Here is a 14388-nt window from a genome sequence, read left to right as displayed (position 1 = left end):
CCCAGAAACACACCCTCTAATGCAGGAGAAAAGGCAAAAAAGATCCTACTGGGGCTTCCAGCACTCCATGACTAAGGAATGCTACACCTTTTGGAGATGCAAGAGCCTCCCTGGGATACACCAGGCATTTTTTTTCCACCTTTCATCCACTCGGGTTGTTTCCCTGCTTGTGTTTATCTTTAAATCTCTCACTCCAAAGCCCCATTGCAGGCAGGCACTGCGGCTCATGCCAAGTTGTAGCCTGGCTTTCACAATTCCCAAAACACACCTAAGTTACACCCTAAGCCTTCTTTTTACTTGGAAAATTGCCTTTGGCTTGGAGAATTGAATTTCTCAATCTACAGCCAGGGCTCAGCAAATTGCATTTTGATGAGGCTCTGCACCTTTTTGATAAATAAAACCTCACCGGTGACGAGACGCCAGTGTTGGCACTGGAAATTCATTTATTGTTGGACTAAAGCATGTCCCACTGTCTTCATGCCAAGATAATCTCAGCACTGGTGAGGAAACACCTATCTGGGAAACCTGTGTAGGATTTTCTAAAAGCTTCAGGACCATGAGGAGACACCAGGCACTGTCTGCCGTAGTGGGACGTGCAGGAAGATGGAGGGACAGCCCCGGGAGCACAGTAGGAGGAGGGATCCCAAACCTTGCTGCCCACATCACATGCCCTGGAACAATTTAAATGCAATTAATAGAGATCAACTCATTTATAGAGATGTGAAAATCCGGAGAGCACAGGGCTTGGAGGCATCACCATTCTTTTCAACTGTTTCACTTCTTTAGGTGTTTATATGCAAATATATCTCTGGCAGATGTAGATTTTAGAAAGGCGGGAGTTTGTCGGAATCCTCCATTTCCAATCCCTGAGGATGGATTCAGACTGTGATCCATCACAGAATTCCAGAATGGTTTGGGTTGAAAAGGACCTTAAAGCCCATCTCATTCCTCTGCCTGCCATGGGCAGGGACACCTTCCACTATCCCAGGTGGCTCCAAGTCCCTGTCCAACCTGGCCTTGGACATTTCCAAGGATTGGGCATGCACCACCCTTCACAGGATCGTGGAATGATTCAGGCTGACTCTGTAAGTCAGTTAATCCAAAAATCCATCACAGATCCACCCTTTTGCCCTGCTTATCAAGCAATTAGTCTTATTTTCTTTTTTTTTTATAGAAAAAAGTAGAGTTCTTTACTACTTTTCAACATTTTAAAGCCACCTAGGCCGTATTGAAGTCCAAACCCACACCTCTGGAGGCACCTAACTGTGCTGGCAGCCATCTGGTGCAGGTCTCGGAATTCTCACAGGACACATGTTAATTAAGAACTTCTGGAAAATCCACACCAGCAACTTCTGGTATCATCAGATGTTTAAATACCTCTAAAAATATCGCCCAGACACCCATTTCCAAAAGTGCCTTGGGACCTGGACGTGCAGCTAAACTGGCATTTCCACTGGAAAACATGGCATTCCCTGTGTTTATCCCACCTCCAGGATCTGTGTGGGTCTGGGAGGACTCAAGGAGGTCGATTAGGAGGGGTAGATAAGGCTAATAAAAATGATGGAATCACAGAATTGTTAAGACTGGAAAAGACCTTCAAGATCACCAAGTCATACTTTTGGGAAAGTAAATATATATAATATCAAAATCTCACTGTGAGAGCAAAGGAAGGGAGGGGTTGGGGGTTGGACAGAAGTTTTTATAGGCAATAAATCTAAAAATAGACAAGAAATCAATACACAGACAATAAAAATGGGGGCTGAGGCACTGTCCCCCAGCAGCCCAGGCAAGACCCACCTCCCCCAGTGTTATCAAACCTCTGGTTACGCTTTCCTGGGGGATTTTTGTTGGGATTTTTTTCTCCTTCTGTGGGCGGGATGACACGATCTGAAAGTTCTCCTGTTCCCAGGGGAGGAGAGTTCCCGAGTCAGCAAACGGCAGAGCCCCGAGCGCCCATACAGAGATAACGCAGAGCGTTGAGTCACGGCCATGGCTCCAGCCAAGCTTAGGAAATCGAACTGGGATTTGGGCATTGATACCACCTCCTGGTTCAAACATGATGGGCAGAGCTGGAATGGCTTGGGTGAGAAAGGAGTGGAAAGATCATCCCATCCTACCCCTGCCATGAGCAGGGACAACTTCCAGTAGACTGCACTGCTCCAAGCCCTGTCCAGGCTGGACTTGGGCACTTCCAGGGATGCAGCAGCCACGGCTTTTCCAGAAAATCCATTCCAGGACCTCACCACACTCACAGGGAAGGAATTCCTTCCGGATATCCCATCTAATCCTGCTCTCTTCCAGCTGGAAACCATCATCCCTTAGCCCATCATTTCAGGCCGAGTCCCTCTACAGCTCTCCAGGAGCCCCCGGTGCAGGAAAATTACTTCAGAGGTCACTTCCCACCCAAACTGTTCCATGATGCTGTGAAAATTAACAGGCCTTGAATAACTGAGAGGAAACCATGAAATCACAGAATCATGGAATGGTTTGGGCTGGAAAGGACCTTAAACTTCCTCTTGGTCCATCCCCTGCCATGGGCAGGGACAAGCCCTGATGAATCCAATCCAATCCTATTTTCAGACCATGGAAAACATTGTCTCTCTTCCAGCCATAGGCAGGAATTGTATCATCTCTGTGTCCGGCCTGGGATAATTTTTCCCGAATTGCTGGTGCAATCCCAGGAACAAAAAGGGAGGGATTTGCAAGTAAGTTTGTTTTTGCGACAGCCTTTGTGCTCCTGGAGAAGCCCTTTGTCTCTCCTCAGGCAGGAGTCACTGCTGGAAGCAAGTTTGGATTGGGGTGACTCCGAGGGATTGGGGTGACTCTGAGGAAGTCAATGCCTTTTCATTCAACAGCACTTCAGGTCACTTTTACAATCCCTGAATGTTTAACCACCGCTCAAACCATGTCCCCACCCAAGCAGTGACAAGCCCATGCTGGCAGCATTGTGACATTCCATTGTGACATTCCGCCTGTCACTGCTGGTACTGGATGTCTTCAGCCTTTACCAGCTCAGAATGGAACATGGGAGAAGTGGGATGAGTCACCCCAAGCACAGCCTGTGGCTGGCCAGGGATGTGATTCAAGGTCTCCTGAGCAGGAGGTCAAACCACAGCAGGAGTTTGGGGATCAAAATTTATCCAAATACTGTGCTTTTGAGGAGAGGGGTGTTGGATGGAGCAGGGGGAAAGGTCTTGCTCTTCCCATGGTCTCAGCTACCTTTTGGAGATGCCTTAAGAGAAATCCATGGATCCTTGATGAGTGCAGACAGTAAGAAAAGCTGCAGGGCTGGCTCCAAAATAATGGATACCAAGGAATTAACTCCAAATTATTTGGAGGGGTGATGACTGCTCTTCCTTCTCCCACACCAACCATGGTAGGATGCTCCTAAAGCACCTGGAGTGCACACAAAGAGTGTCCTGGGAGCTCCAGCTGTGGCACTGCAGTCCTGGGGCCACCCCAGAAAACAGGGTGGGCAGTTGTGTGGTCAGGCACAGTGGCCAGGGAGAGGTGGGACAGCTGGGGAACATCCCAAATGGGCTAACTCCAGCATGGAAGGAGCTTAGGAGGAGAAGGAGGAAGGGAAGAGTCTCCTAAAGTCCACAGAGTCTGAAAGTCTTCTCAGACCTGGTGGGGACAGTGGTGGAACAACAATCTCTGCCACATCCAGAGATCCTGCAGGACACACAGGAGAATTCAGGGGCTGCCTCTTTCTGCCAGGAGTGGGCTCATTCCCAGGGCTGTCACCAAAGACACCCCCGACTGTGTCATTGTCACTCTGCACCCAACATCCCTTCAGCCTCCCCAGCAAGACCCTCCTTACTCTGCAACACTCACAAACTCCCCACATTTCTGGAGACAGAGAGGGGTGAGAGGAGACCCGGTTGCCCCTTCACCTGAGTTCCTTTAATTCAGACTTCAAAGGACAGGAGAAAGTCAGGAAATGTTTTCAGATCTCATCAGAAGATGAGACTTGTTACAACATGAAACTCTTTGGTCGGGGAGAAAACCACACCAGGTTTCTGCCTCTCATGTTTATTGGGGGATGGCACATGCCAAGGAGAAAGGCTTAAGCAAACACACATGATTGTTCCCATAGTCCCAAGGAAAAGGTGAACTCTGAGTAAAAAATAAACATTTTACAACAGCAGGAGTGAAACTTGTGGGGAAAAAGCAAACTAAAAGTCAGTTGGGTGAGAAACATCTTCAGTCATGGCACCAGGAGGAAATTCCTGTTTTGGAGCTTGAGCTGAGGCTGATGAGTGACACTGATTACAGCTGCACCATGGCTGGATCCAGCACAAGAGCCTGAGAGAAGCCAAGGCTTCCCTGCACACTCGGAGCTGTGCTCGGATCCATCCCTGCTCCTGCCTGTTGTCGGGTGGCTCTTGCTTGGAGGGTGCTGGGCTCATCCCAGCCAGGTTTGGGGCTCCCCATGAACGGGCAGGTCCCACTCCCGAAGGAGAGCTGGGCACCTTGATGCAGCTGGACGGGAGCACAAGGGATTGAGCTGTTCTCGGATGCTGTTGGGAATCTCAGTCCTTACCAGGTGGTCACTGGGGGTCATTGTGGAATTCTCTGCCCTTCTCCTCTGGGTGCCAGGGTTGGGGGGTTGATCCTATTCCTATGCCCTCCTGCTGGTGGGGCTGCTGTTCTTCAGGATGGTGCCAGATCCCCCCACCACCACTGAGTTAGATCCCCCACCCAGGGAGCCAAATCCACCCCCGGCACCAAATCCACCCCCTCCCAGGCTGAAGCATAAACCAGCACCGCCCGTGTTGCAGCTGCCTTTCCCACTTCCAAAGCCAATTCCTCCTCCTCCAAGGCACAATCCGCTGCCATATCCACCTCCCACGGAGCTGCTGCCGCCCACCACGGCTGCAGAGAGGAACAAAAGGCATGAGGTTACCTCTGATGCCACCAAGAAGTTTGGGAGCATCAATCCCAGCCCACCACACTCCTGTGGGAACAGTACTTACAGATGCTGACGGAGCTCTGGCACTCTCCAGACATTCTGCAAGGAAACGAGATGGAGTGTCAGATCCAGCCAGAGCATCTGGAGTGGTCCAACTCCATGAAGTCAGGATTGGTCCACTGACACAGCCACAGGACAATGGTCCATGGCTCATGACAACACCATTAATGTTTATGAAGATGATGGTACACATTTTTCCCATTGATTGGTCAGGATACACTGGAATTCTTGCTGTATCCCACCCACCTGCACTCCTCGCCCTCCAGCAGCTTCCTGTAGGTAGCAATCTCCACGTCCAGGGCCAGTTTGACGTTCATGAGCTCCTGGTATTCCCGGAGCTGCCGGGCCATGTCAGCCTTGGCTTTTTGCAGGGCTGTCTCCAGCTCGGCCAGTTTGTCCCTGGCATCCTTGAGAGCCACCTCCCCGCGCTGCTCCGCATCCGCAATCGACGTCTGAATGGTCTCGCACTGGAGGGGACGAGTGGGGTGGGGGCAGCCAGTGAGAGATGAAGCCATAATCCCAGATCAGATAAACATGTAATGGTTTGGGTCAAACAGGACCTTAAAGATGATCTGGAGCATGCGCAGGGACACCTTCCACTATCTCAGCTTGCTCCAAGCCACGTCCTACCTGGCCTTGGACACTTCCATGGATGGAGCATCCATAACTTCTCTGGGCAACATGTGCCAGAGCCACTCAGGCTCAGCTATTCCCAGGTCCCTCCCACACCCAACAATTCCCACCACACTTATTTCCCTTCAGGGAAGTTCTGAAAGGCTCAAAAAAGATCCTCCCCCTTGGTCAAAAAACATAACTCCCACCTGCTTCTTCACACTCTCGATCTCAGCCCGGATCCTCTGGATCATGCGGTTGAGCTCTGAGATCTCGATCTTGGTGTCCTTGAGGCTGTCTCCATGCTTGCCCGCAGTGGCCTGCAGCTCCTCATACTGGTGGGATGAAGCAGGAGAGCATGTTGAGTCCACTGTGACCTCACAGCTGCCCCTGCATCACCACAGGAGATGCAAGGAGAGCAAGTCTGTGCCAGCTGCACTCTGGATGGACCAGCACCAGCAACATTCCAGATCTTGCCATGGCCTGAGCTGCCACCAGTAGCTCTCCCACCCCCTTGGACAATGGAGAACCCCAGCAGTGTGTGCCACCCTCACCTTGCTCCGGTACCAGGTCTCGGCCTCCAGCCGGCTCCGGTTGGCGATCTCCTCGTACTGCGCCTTCACTTCGGCAATGATGCTGTCCAGGTCCAGGCTCCGGTTGTTGTCCATGGACAGCACCACCGAGGTGTCGGACACAGTCTTCTGCATCTCGGACAGCTCCTGCAGGTGATGCCCAACTCGGATTTAGCCCTTCTGGAGCTTCCTTAGGGTGCCACAAGCCTCCCCCACCCCCGTGCCCCACAGTACTCACTGCCTCGTAAAGACACTTGAGGAAGTTGATCTCATCTGACAGAGAGTCCAGTTTTCCCTGGAGTTCCACCTTGGTCATGTAGGCTCCATCCACATCCTGCAGCAGAGATGGGATGAGAAAACCTGCTCAGCACACACCAGTTAATCTAAAATTTCATGGAATCATGGAACGCTCTGGGTTGGAAGGGACTTCAAATGCAATTCCACCCCGTTCCATGGGCAGGGACACCTTCCACTCTCCCAGGCTGCTCCAAGCCCCATCCAACCCGGCCTGGGACGCTTCCAGGGGTCAAACAGCTACAGTTTCTCTTGTAAATCCATTCCAGGGTCTGCCCACCCTCACAGGGAAGAATTTCTGCCCAATATCCCATGTATCCCTGTCCTCTGGCAGTGAGGAGCCATTCCCTCTGTCCTGACACTCCAGGCCATTGTCCGAAGTCCCTCTCCAGCCCTCCTGGAGCCCCTTTAGGTAAAAAACAAGGACTTGACCTTCTTCAGGAGCACAAATTCGTTCTCAGCTGCCGTCCTTTTGTTTATCTCCTCCTCGTACCTGTGGATGGGAAGGAGGGAGATGGAATCTGGCTGCTTGTTTTGGCTCCGGCTCAGACTAATGAACATTGTTGGCCTCAGACTCATAAACCCAGCAAAAATAGATCTGCCATGAGGGAGATTTATGGACAGGGAATTGCACTTCGCATTTCAGGACAAGCCCTGGCTCCTGCACTTCCAGCGCCTGGGTGAGAAAATCCTGGAAAGAGGAATTCTGGCTCTGCTAAAGGGAGTCCTGGTGCTTGCGGCCACTCCAAGCTCCTTCCACGAGATCCAGGAACCTTCAGCTCCTCACAGGTATCATGGAATCTCCTGATTTGGAAGGAGCTTACAGGGATCATCGAGTTCAGTGCCTGGCCCTGCACAGGACACCCCAGAATCCCAAATGGATTCAAATTTTCCAGATGCTTGTCTCCAAATATAAAGCCAGTTTTCACCCTGCAGCCTCTGGTTGATCCCAGGTCTTGTGGATTCCCATGGTTCCCAGACTTCTTTGCCCACTGTTTTTTGTAATTCCTCAAGTGGATTCATTTCTCCAGTCTTTGTTCTCCTTTTTCCAACTGGGCACATTTTGTGTTCATATTTATAGACTAAAATAAATTATATGTTATAATAAATAACAGCAGGAAAATAGTCTTTACTTTTCCTTTCTTTTTTTTTTTTTTCTACTTCATGTCAGCCTTCCACAGAAATCCTCAAATCCTGAATGATATTATGTGAAAGAATCATGAGGAAATCCATAAGGAAATTAGAGCTGGGTTTAGCAACCGATTAATTAACTAAATCATAATGTCACTGATTTTTAAGGAATTCCTTCTTGAGGAAGACAAATGTGGAAGGTCCTCCTTCTGGAAGAAGCACAATTCGAGCAATATATTGAGAAAAGTTGAGAAATACCTTGAAAAAGCACCACTTTTCATCCAAACTCCCTTTTCCCAAAACATTTTACATTTTCTAACCATCGGGGGGAAAAATCAATATTGATAATTATTATCAATATTCCTCCTTTTTTGGCTGTCTGAAGTGAGTTTTTCTCTCTGATTATTCACCACCAGACACCCCAAGCAACCTACTTTGTCTTGAAGTCCTCCACCATGTCCTGGAAGTTCTTCAGCTCTGTGTCCAGCTGGAGCTTCTCACTGGAGAGAAAATCCAACTGCTTCCTCAGCCCACTGATGTAGGTCTCAAAGAAAGGGTCGAGGTTCCTGCCTCCCGGTCCTGTACCGCCCTGTTCCTGCAGCAGCTTCCACTTGGTCTCCAGGACTCGGTTCTGCTGCTCCAGGAAGCGGACCTAAACAGGTGGGGAAAGAGTCAGATTCTCCCTTCAAAACCCCATCTTTTTATTGATTTTTTTTTCCCCATGTGCTTTCCATATTTTATGCCCATTTAATGTGTGATAACTCCCCAGTCCTACAGGACAGGTAGGACCACAGTGGACGGGGTGAGTGGGCAAAAGGGGGGTCACGTCCCCTTCCCAATTCTGGAGCCTCTGAACGGGAGAAATACAATGAACTTCATGGGTTTGGCATCTTCTTGTGCAAAATAGCCAAAAAAGTCCCAACATCTTCAAAATAGACCAAAACATCCAAAAAGTCCAATCGTCTCCTTAAAAATAGCTTAAATCACTACGTATCCCATCTTCTCCTTAAAAATAGTCCAAAACACCCCAAATTCCAACATCTCTTAAAAATATTCCCAAAAAAAAATCCCACCTTCTGCTTTAAAATAGCTCAAGTCACCCAAAATCATGTCTTCTCCTTAAAAGTAGTCTAAAGCACCCAAATTCCCATTAAAAATAGCCCCAAACATCCAAAAAATTTTACCTGCTCCTTCAAAGTAGACCAATATTCCCCTTAAAATAACCAATTTTCCCCTTAAAAACAGCCCCAAACACCTTCAGTTTACAGTGATTTGGGCAACTGCAGCTCTGGGTGCCCCTGGGTGAGCGTCTCCTGGTCATTCCCACCCTCCAGAGCCAATCCTGGAGTGAAGCCCCTGCAAACCTTGTCGATGAAGGAGGCGAATTTGTCGTTGAGTTTCTTGATCTCCTCCCGCTCCTGTGTCCGAACCTTCTGGATCTCGGGGTCAATCTCCAGATTGAGGGGGGCCAGCAGGCTCTGGTTGATGGTCACCTCCCTGATCCCGCCTGGGGGGCATGGGGGGAAGCCCTGGCCCCCCATCCCACCATCAAATCCTCCACCAAAGCCGCCAAAGCCACCAGGGCCTCCACCAAAGAACCCTGAACCATAGCCACCCCCAAATCCTGCTCCAGCCCCAAAGCCAAAGCCTCCTTGGCCACCAAAGCCTCTGCAGGCACCACCAGCCCCCCCAAATCCTCCCAGGGAGGTGCTTTTACTGCCCCCCAGGGAATAGAGGCTCCTGCTGCTGAAGCCACCAGCGCCGCCAGATCCCCGGCATCCTCCACGGGGCATGGAGCCAAACGTGACCTTGTTCTTGCCCCCAAAGCACACAGAGCTGGAGCTGAACCCCTTGCCAAGAGCACAGGACTGGCGAGACATGGTGAAGGGTCCCCAAAATTCTGAGCAAAAAGCTGAGGCTGGAGCTTGAGAGGTGAGAGAAGCCAAGTCCTGTGGGAGCAGCTGCTGGTCCCCCTTTTTATGGGCACAGGGAGTTGGTTGGTGCCAGGGGGGAGTGGAGATGTCATTTTTGGGGGATTGTTTAATTCTCTTCATTGTTTTCAGGTTTGAAAGGACGCCCTCCTCACTTTGCCATAACCATGACCTGCCTGCAAACACTCCCCAGATAGCAAAGAAAAACAAAAGCATTGTTGGTGTTGGAGCTGAACTCCAACCCAAATTCCCTGGGCCGTGGCCAAAGCCCCGTGAACTCTCTGATGCATCACGCCCTCAAGGGAAACCCTTGTTTTAGCTAAATCTGTCATTTTCGGCCTGACTCCAGTGGCTGGGTTCACTGAATTCCAACAAAAACCCAGGCTCCCAGGCACACCCTCAGATGCACTCAGTTTCAACCTCCTGCTCCGAGGAGGGGTGACGTGGGTTGTCCAAAGTGTTTCACAACTGGGAGCATTAGTGTTGGGCAGGGTTCTAAAACTACTTTTATGTAAATAAAGATGATTTTAAAACCTTCTTAAACCTTCTGAAAGGGTTTTCAAGTCATTCTGGATCCCTCTGAGTGATGGGTTGAGCTGGGCGGGACACACTGGGATTTGCAGAGACTGAAATATCCCAATATATCTGTGTTGGGCCACACCCCAGCAGGGTCAAGACTGTTCCCTGACCCACAGCTTTGACAGGGGATCACATCCCTCCTCTGAGGAACCTTCCAGGTATTTTGAGGTGTTTCCTGAGGGTCCTTGTGGGTCTCCAGTCCCTCCACAGCACGTCAGCGCGTGGTATTCAGCAAAGCCACTCCCAGCCTACCCCATTGTTAAAACAACACAATTTAATTGCTTAATTGCTTTAAATTTTATTTAAATGAGGTGTTGAGCTGCCTCCATTGAGGATCCCGGTTTATCCAACTGTTAAAACAAATAAAAAGCTTCAAAACTCCCTTCCAGCCTCACACCGCCAATAAAATCCAGCTCTGGATTATCCCATTCACTGGGAGAGGTTTGTGGAACCAGTTTCAGCTCCAAGACTGTTCACCCCAGCTTTTTTTTCACTGAAAATATGTAAATCTAGGTCTAGGTGCAAGTCCTGGTGTTTCCACTTGAATCTTATTGGGGATTCCTGAAGCTCCAGGATTTTCAGCCCCAGGGAATTTGCAGTGCAGGGAACAGGGAAGTTGGTGCTCCCCTTGGACAACACGCCTCCTGCACACCCCAGTCCCACCTGGAAACCCTCTCCTACCCTCCAGGGTTCCCCGGTTTTCCAGCTGGAGAAGAGAAGAGGTTTGAACTGACGGAAGAAGGCGGCGGCTGCATCTCCTCACCTTACGCAACCGGCAGATCAGCCCCAAAACCAAATGAACCTGTTGGAACCCGGGCGGAGAGCATTCCTGCCAGGAGTTCCCAGGGTGGCTCCAGCACCAGCTCCGGGCCCAGCTGCTGCCCCGCGGCCAGACCAGCACTTGCCCGAGCAGCTGCTGGGCCAGCAAAGCCCTGCCCCGCCCTGCCACCAAGAGGTGAAGACACCTCACCGGGACACGGATCAGTTCCCAAATCCCTCCTGAGCTCCAAGGTGGAGCACCTCAGACGCTCCAGCACTTCCGAGATGAGGATGCATCAGAAGCAAAGCCAAGGGCCCAAGGCTGGCCACTGTCACCCAACCAGTGCTGGCCACCACCACCCACCCAGTGCTGGGCAACATCAGCAGCCAACACTGGCCACCATCACCCACCCAGTGTTGGCCACCATCACCCACCCAACACACTGGCACCCCCCCATCCACGGAGGGCCATCCCCCACTCAGTGCTGGCCACCATCACATACCCAACGCTGGACACCATCCTCTGCTCAGTCTTGGCCACCGTCACCCACCCCGCACCCCAGCATCCCAGCTTCCTCTGGGAGCAGGGACCACCAGCACAGGTGCCCAGCAGTCCCAACCAGGGAAATGTCTAGCAGAACCGGAGCCCAAATACAGCTGTTTTCACCCCAAAACGGTGCTGGGACTGGGTTCAACTGGGAAAACCTCAGATCCGGAAACTCCTGGCTGCTCCGTTGGCAGCCACTGAGCTGGGAAATTGCAGGGCTGGGAGCAGGAGTGGTGATGGCTGGAACAACAAGATGGGTTCCCGGGAGATCAAAGCAGGTGTTGCAGAAGACGGGCGGCACCCTGGGACTGCCGAGAGCCCCGGGCGCCCCGGGATCCCTGGCGGGAGCAGAGCTGGCAGCCTGGAGCTCATGACACCCCCCGATCCCAGGAGTCACAGCCCCCAGGGGTGGGCTGGCTCTCATTCCTGCTGTGGTGCCATTGGTGTCACCTCTCCTGCAGTGCCACTGCCCAGGGGTGGGACCCCACACCATGCCCAGCAACAGGGAAAGCTCATCTCAGCCCCAGCGCTGGGAAACAGATCCCAGGGAAGGAGGACTGGGATCACCGGGGAGGCAGCCCCAGGAAGGAGCACCCACTTGGACTTGACAGCCCCCCATGATCCCCGTGAGGGGCTGGGGACCCTTCTGGGGTCACAGGGTGGGGGTGGGCCCCAGGCAGGGGTAGGGCTGACCCTGGGGGTCCCACGGGAATCCATGTGAATATCCCTTGGGAATAAAGACCCACTGGACACCCAGGTCCCCCTGTTTCTTCCCACATGGAGGGCAAACAAGGACACCAAAATGAATTCAGTATTAAAAGTATCAGGGTGGGTGCTCAAGGTGGGGGGGATCCCCTGTTTTTGAGGGAAAACCATTGGGACTGGGGGGGTTGGACCCAGTAGGTCCCCCAGAGGCAGCCTCATCCCCTCCCCAAATTCCTGGGGATGGGAAACAGGTGGGCTGCACCCCAGGATATCCCTGTATCCATCCCTCCCCCACCCTCCCTCCATCCCTCCCTCCCCAGACCCTTGGGATCCCAAATCCAGAACACCCTCTAAAGGGCCAGAACGTGCCCCAAAGCCCAACCAGGGTCCCAAAAATGAGACCACACCCCAAGGCACTCCTGGGGGCTCCCCAGCTCCTGGGGTCACTCCACATCTCACCCCAATTAAAAAGGCAACACTGACTCAAAATGTGCTGGGTCTGGGGGCGCAGTCTCGGGGGGCTGTGGGGGAGCGGGAGGAGCTTTGGGGTGCCGGGAGGGGAGGAGTGCAGGGGTGTGCGTGTGAAAGTACCGAGAGTTCGGGCGGCTCCTCCCGACGCTAATTACAGAGGTTAATTGCCCCGACAGGCCCCAGCTTGTCACTGCACCCCAAAACCCCACCCGGGTGGCAGCCAAGGGACCAGCCCCCAATATGGGGCAGGGATACCCCGCTGTGGGGCAGAGACCCCCCCAAAAACACCCTGGACACGTCAATGTGAGGAGGTGCCCACCTGAGCACCTGGATTTTGGGGGTCCCCTCCATGGAGAGGTGGGTTTTGGGGTGAGGAGCCCATTCAGGAGGTGCATCTGTGGGGGGGGCTGAGCTTGGGGGGGCTCCCACAAAGACAGAGATGGGCTTGAGGATTCTCTGCTCCAGGAACATTTGGGGGGCAGGAAGTGTCTGTCTGACCCCCAGATTTTTTTTTCCATGGGGAGGTGGGGTTTGAGGAGAAGGAGCCCATTCGGGAGGTGGATTTGGGGGGTCTGAGCTTGGACAGACCCTCAGTGGTGGAAGTGGGGGTTCAGGTTCCCCAGCAGAAAAATCTGGGGGGGGGCACAAGGCCCCAAGCCCTGTGGGCCTGACCTCATCCTCAGACACAGGGGACCCCCAAAGGGCAGGGTCCCCCATATTTCCTCCATCATCCCTCATGAGGCCCCAGAACCACCCCCAATGGTTCAGCACCCCCAAACCCCTCACCCCACTCCCCCCATCCCAAGAGGAACCCAGGTGACCCCAGAAGGAGCAGGGACACCCCAAAGCTGGGAAAACCCAAATGTCCTGAGCTCGACCCCAGCCCCAGACACCAGAGAACTCCATTTCCCCCAGCACCCCAAACCCCTCAAAGGCCCCCAAAAGGGACCCAAAGGGACCCCAGTGTCGGGGTCCCCTCACCCGACTCCCTCTCAATGCCCCAAAAGGCTCAGGGATCCCCCAAACCTGGGGGCCCTCAAAGGGGGCCCTGCCGGGTGGGTGAGTCACGGCCCCACCCATGGGATGAGCTGGGTCAGGTCTCAGCCTGCCCCCCCCCCCCCCCCCCCCCCCCGGGGGGGGGGGGGGCCCCCCCCCCCCCCCCAGCTCTGGGGGGTGCCGAGGTCCCGGGCATGAACCCCCAGGGTGGCTTCGGGGTCAAATCCTGCGGGGGGAAGGGGTCCCCGAGATGTCCCCGTGCCTCAGTTTCCCTCCCCGGGCACCACCAGCACCCGCAGCTCCAGTGCTGGCAGCTTTGGGTCATGGGGGGATTAAAGCACCTCCCCAGGACCCTGTGGGTGCCCCGGGACCCCCGAGGTCCCCCCGCAGTGTCCCAGCGGGGCGGGGTGAGACCCCCTGCCCCCAGAGACCCGCCCATGGCTGCCCCCGCCCTAATTCGGGGTGCCCCGCCGTGGGGAAGGGGGCGAAGCGAGCAGGGGATGCTGGCGCTGCGGGGGTTTTGGGAGGGGTCCTCTCCCACCCCAGGAGTCCAGATGGCACTGAGGGTGACGCGGGGTGACATCCCGGGGGGTCCCACCGAGCCTGAGGGCTCCAGCTCCCCCCACAAACGATCCCTTCCTCAGTTTCCCTGCAGGGTCTCCGTGACCCCCCATTTCCAACCAGGAGGGTCCGTGGGGCTCAACCCCTCCAGAACCACCCAGATCCCCCCACACGCCCCGAGCCAAGACCCTGAGACCCCAGACCCCACCGCCCGGCCACAACCCCCACAGCCCTCCGACCCCCCCATCTACTTCT

General features: G+C 53.5%; 1 protein-coding gene across 1 annotated transcript; it reads right to left on the bottom strand.

Annotated features, from left to right (window-relative positions):
* Positions 1 to 4206: 4206 nt before the first annotated feature.
* LOC121358164 (keratin, type II cytoskeletal 4-like) lies at positions 4207 to 9464 on the bottom strand. Its single transcript, XM_041476100.1, has 10 exons — positions 8949 to 9464; positions 8019 to 8236; positions 6886 to 6946; positions 6398 to 6493; positions 6142 to 6306; positions 5797 to 5922; positions 5222 to 5442; positions 4980 to 5014; positions 4690 to 4878; positions 4207 to 4253 (listed from the first exon to the last, which is right to left on the bottom strand). Exons 1-10 carry the CDS (start codon positions 9462 to 9464, stop codon positions 4207 to 4209), a joined length of 1674 nt encoding a protein of 557 aa, XP_041332034.1.
* Between the last annotated feature and the right edge of the window lie 4924 nt (positions 9465 to 14388).

The sequence above is a fragment of the Pyrgilauda ruficollis genome, unplaced genomic scaffold (genome assembly GCF_017590135.1).
Source record: "Pyrgilauda ruficollis isolate IOZ18807 unplaced genomic scaffold, ASM1759013v1 scaffold377, whole genome shotgun sequence".
Lineage (NCBI taxonomy): Eukaryota > Metazoa > Chordata > Aves > Passeriformes > Passeridae > Pyrgilauda > Pyrgilauda ruficollis.
This window is presented reverse-complemented; position numbering and strand designations above follow the sequence as displayed.

Bases quoted from the DNA above. Each gene is read 5' to 3' on its own strand.
- LOC121358164 (XM_041476100.1), bottom strand. From the start codon at position 9,464: ATGTCTCGCCAGTCCTGTGCTCTTGGCAAGGGGTTCAGCTCCAGCTCT. The intron at 8,237-8,948 runs GTTTGCAGGGGC...CCACCTGTTTAG, and splicing joins TCGCCTCCTTCATCGACAAG to GTCCGCTTCCTGGAGCAGCA. The intron at 6,494-6,885 runs GTCAAGTCCTTG...TCTCTGCTGCAG, and splicing joins AATTTGTGCTCCTGAAGAAG to GATGTGGATGGAGCCTACAT.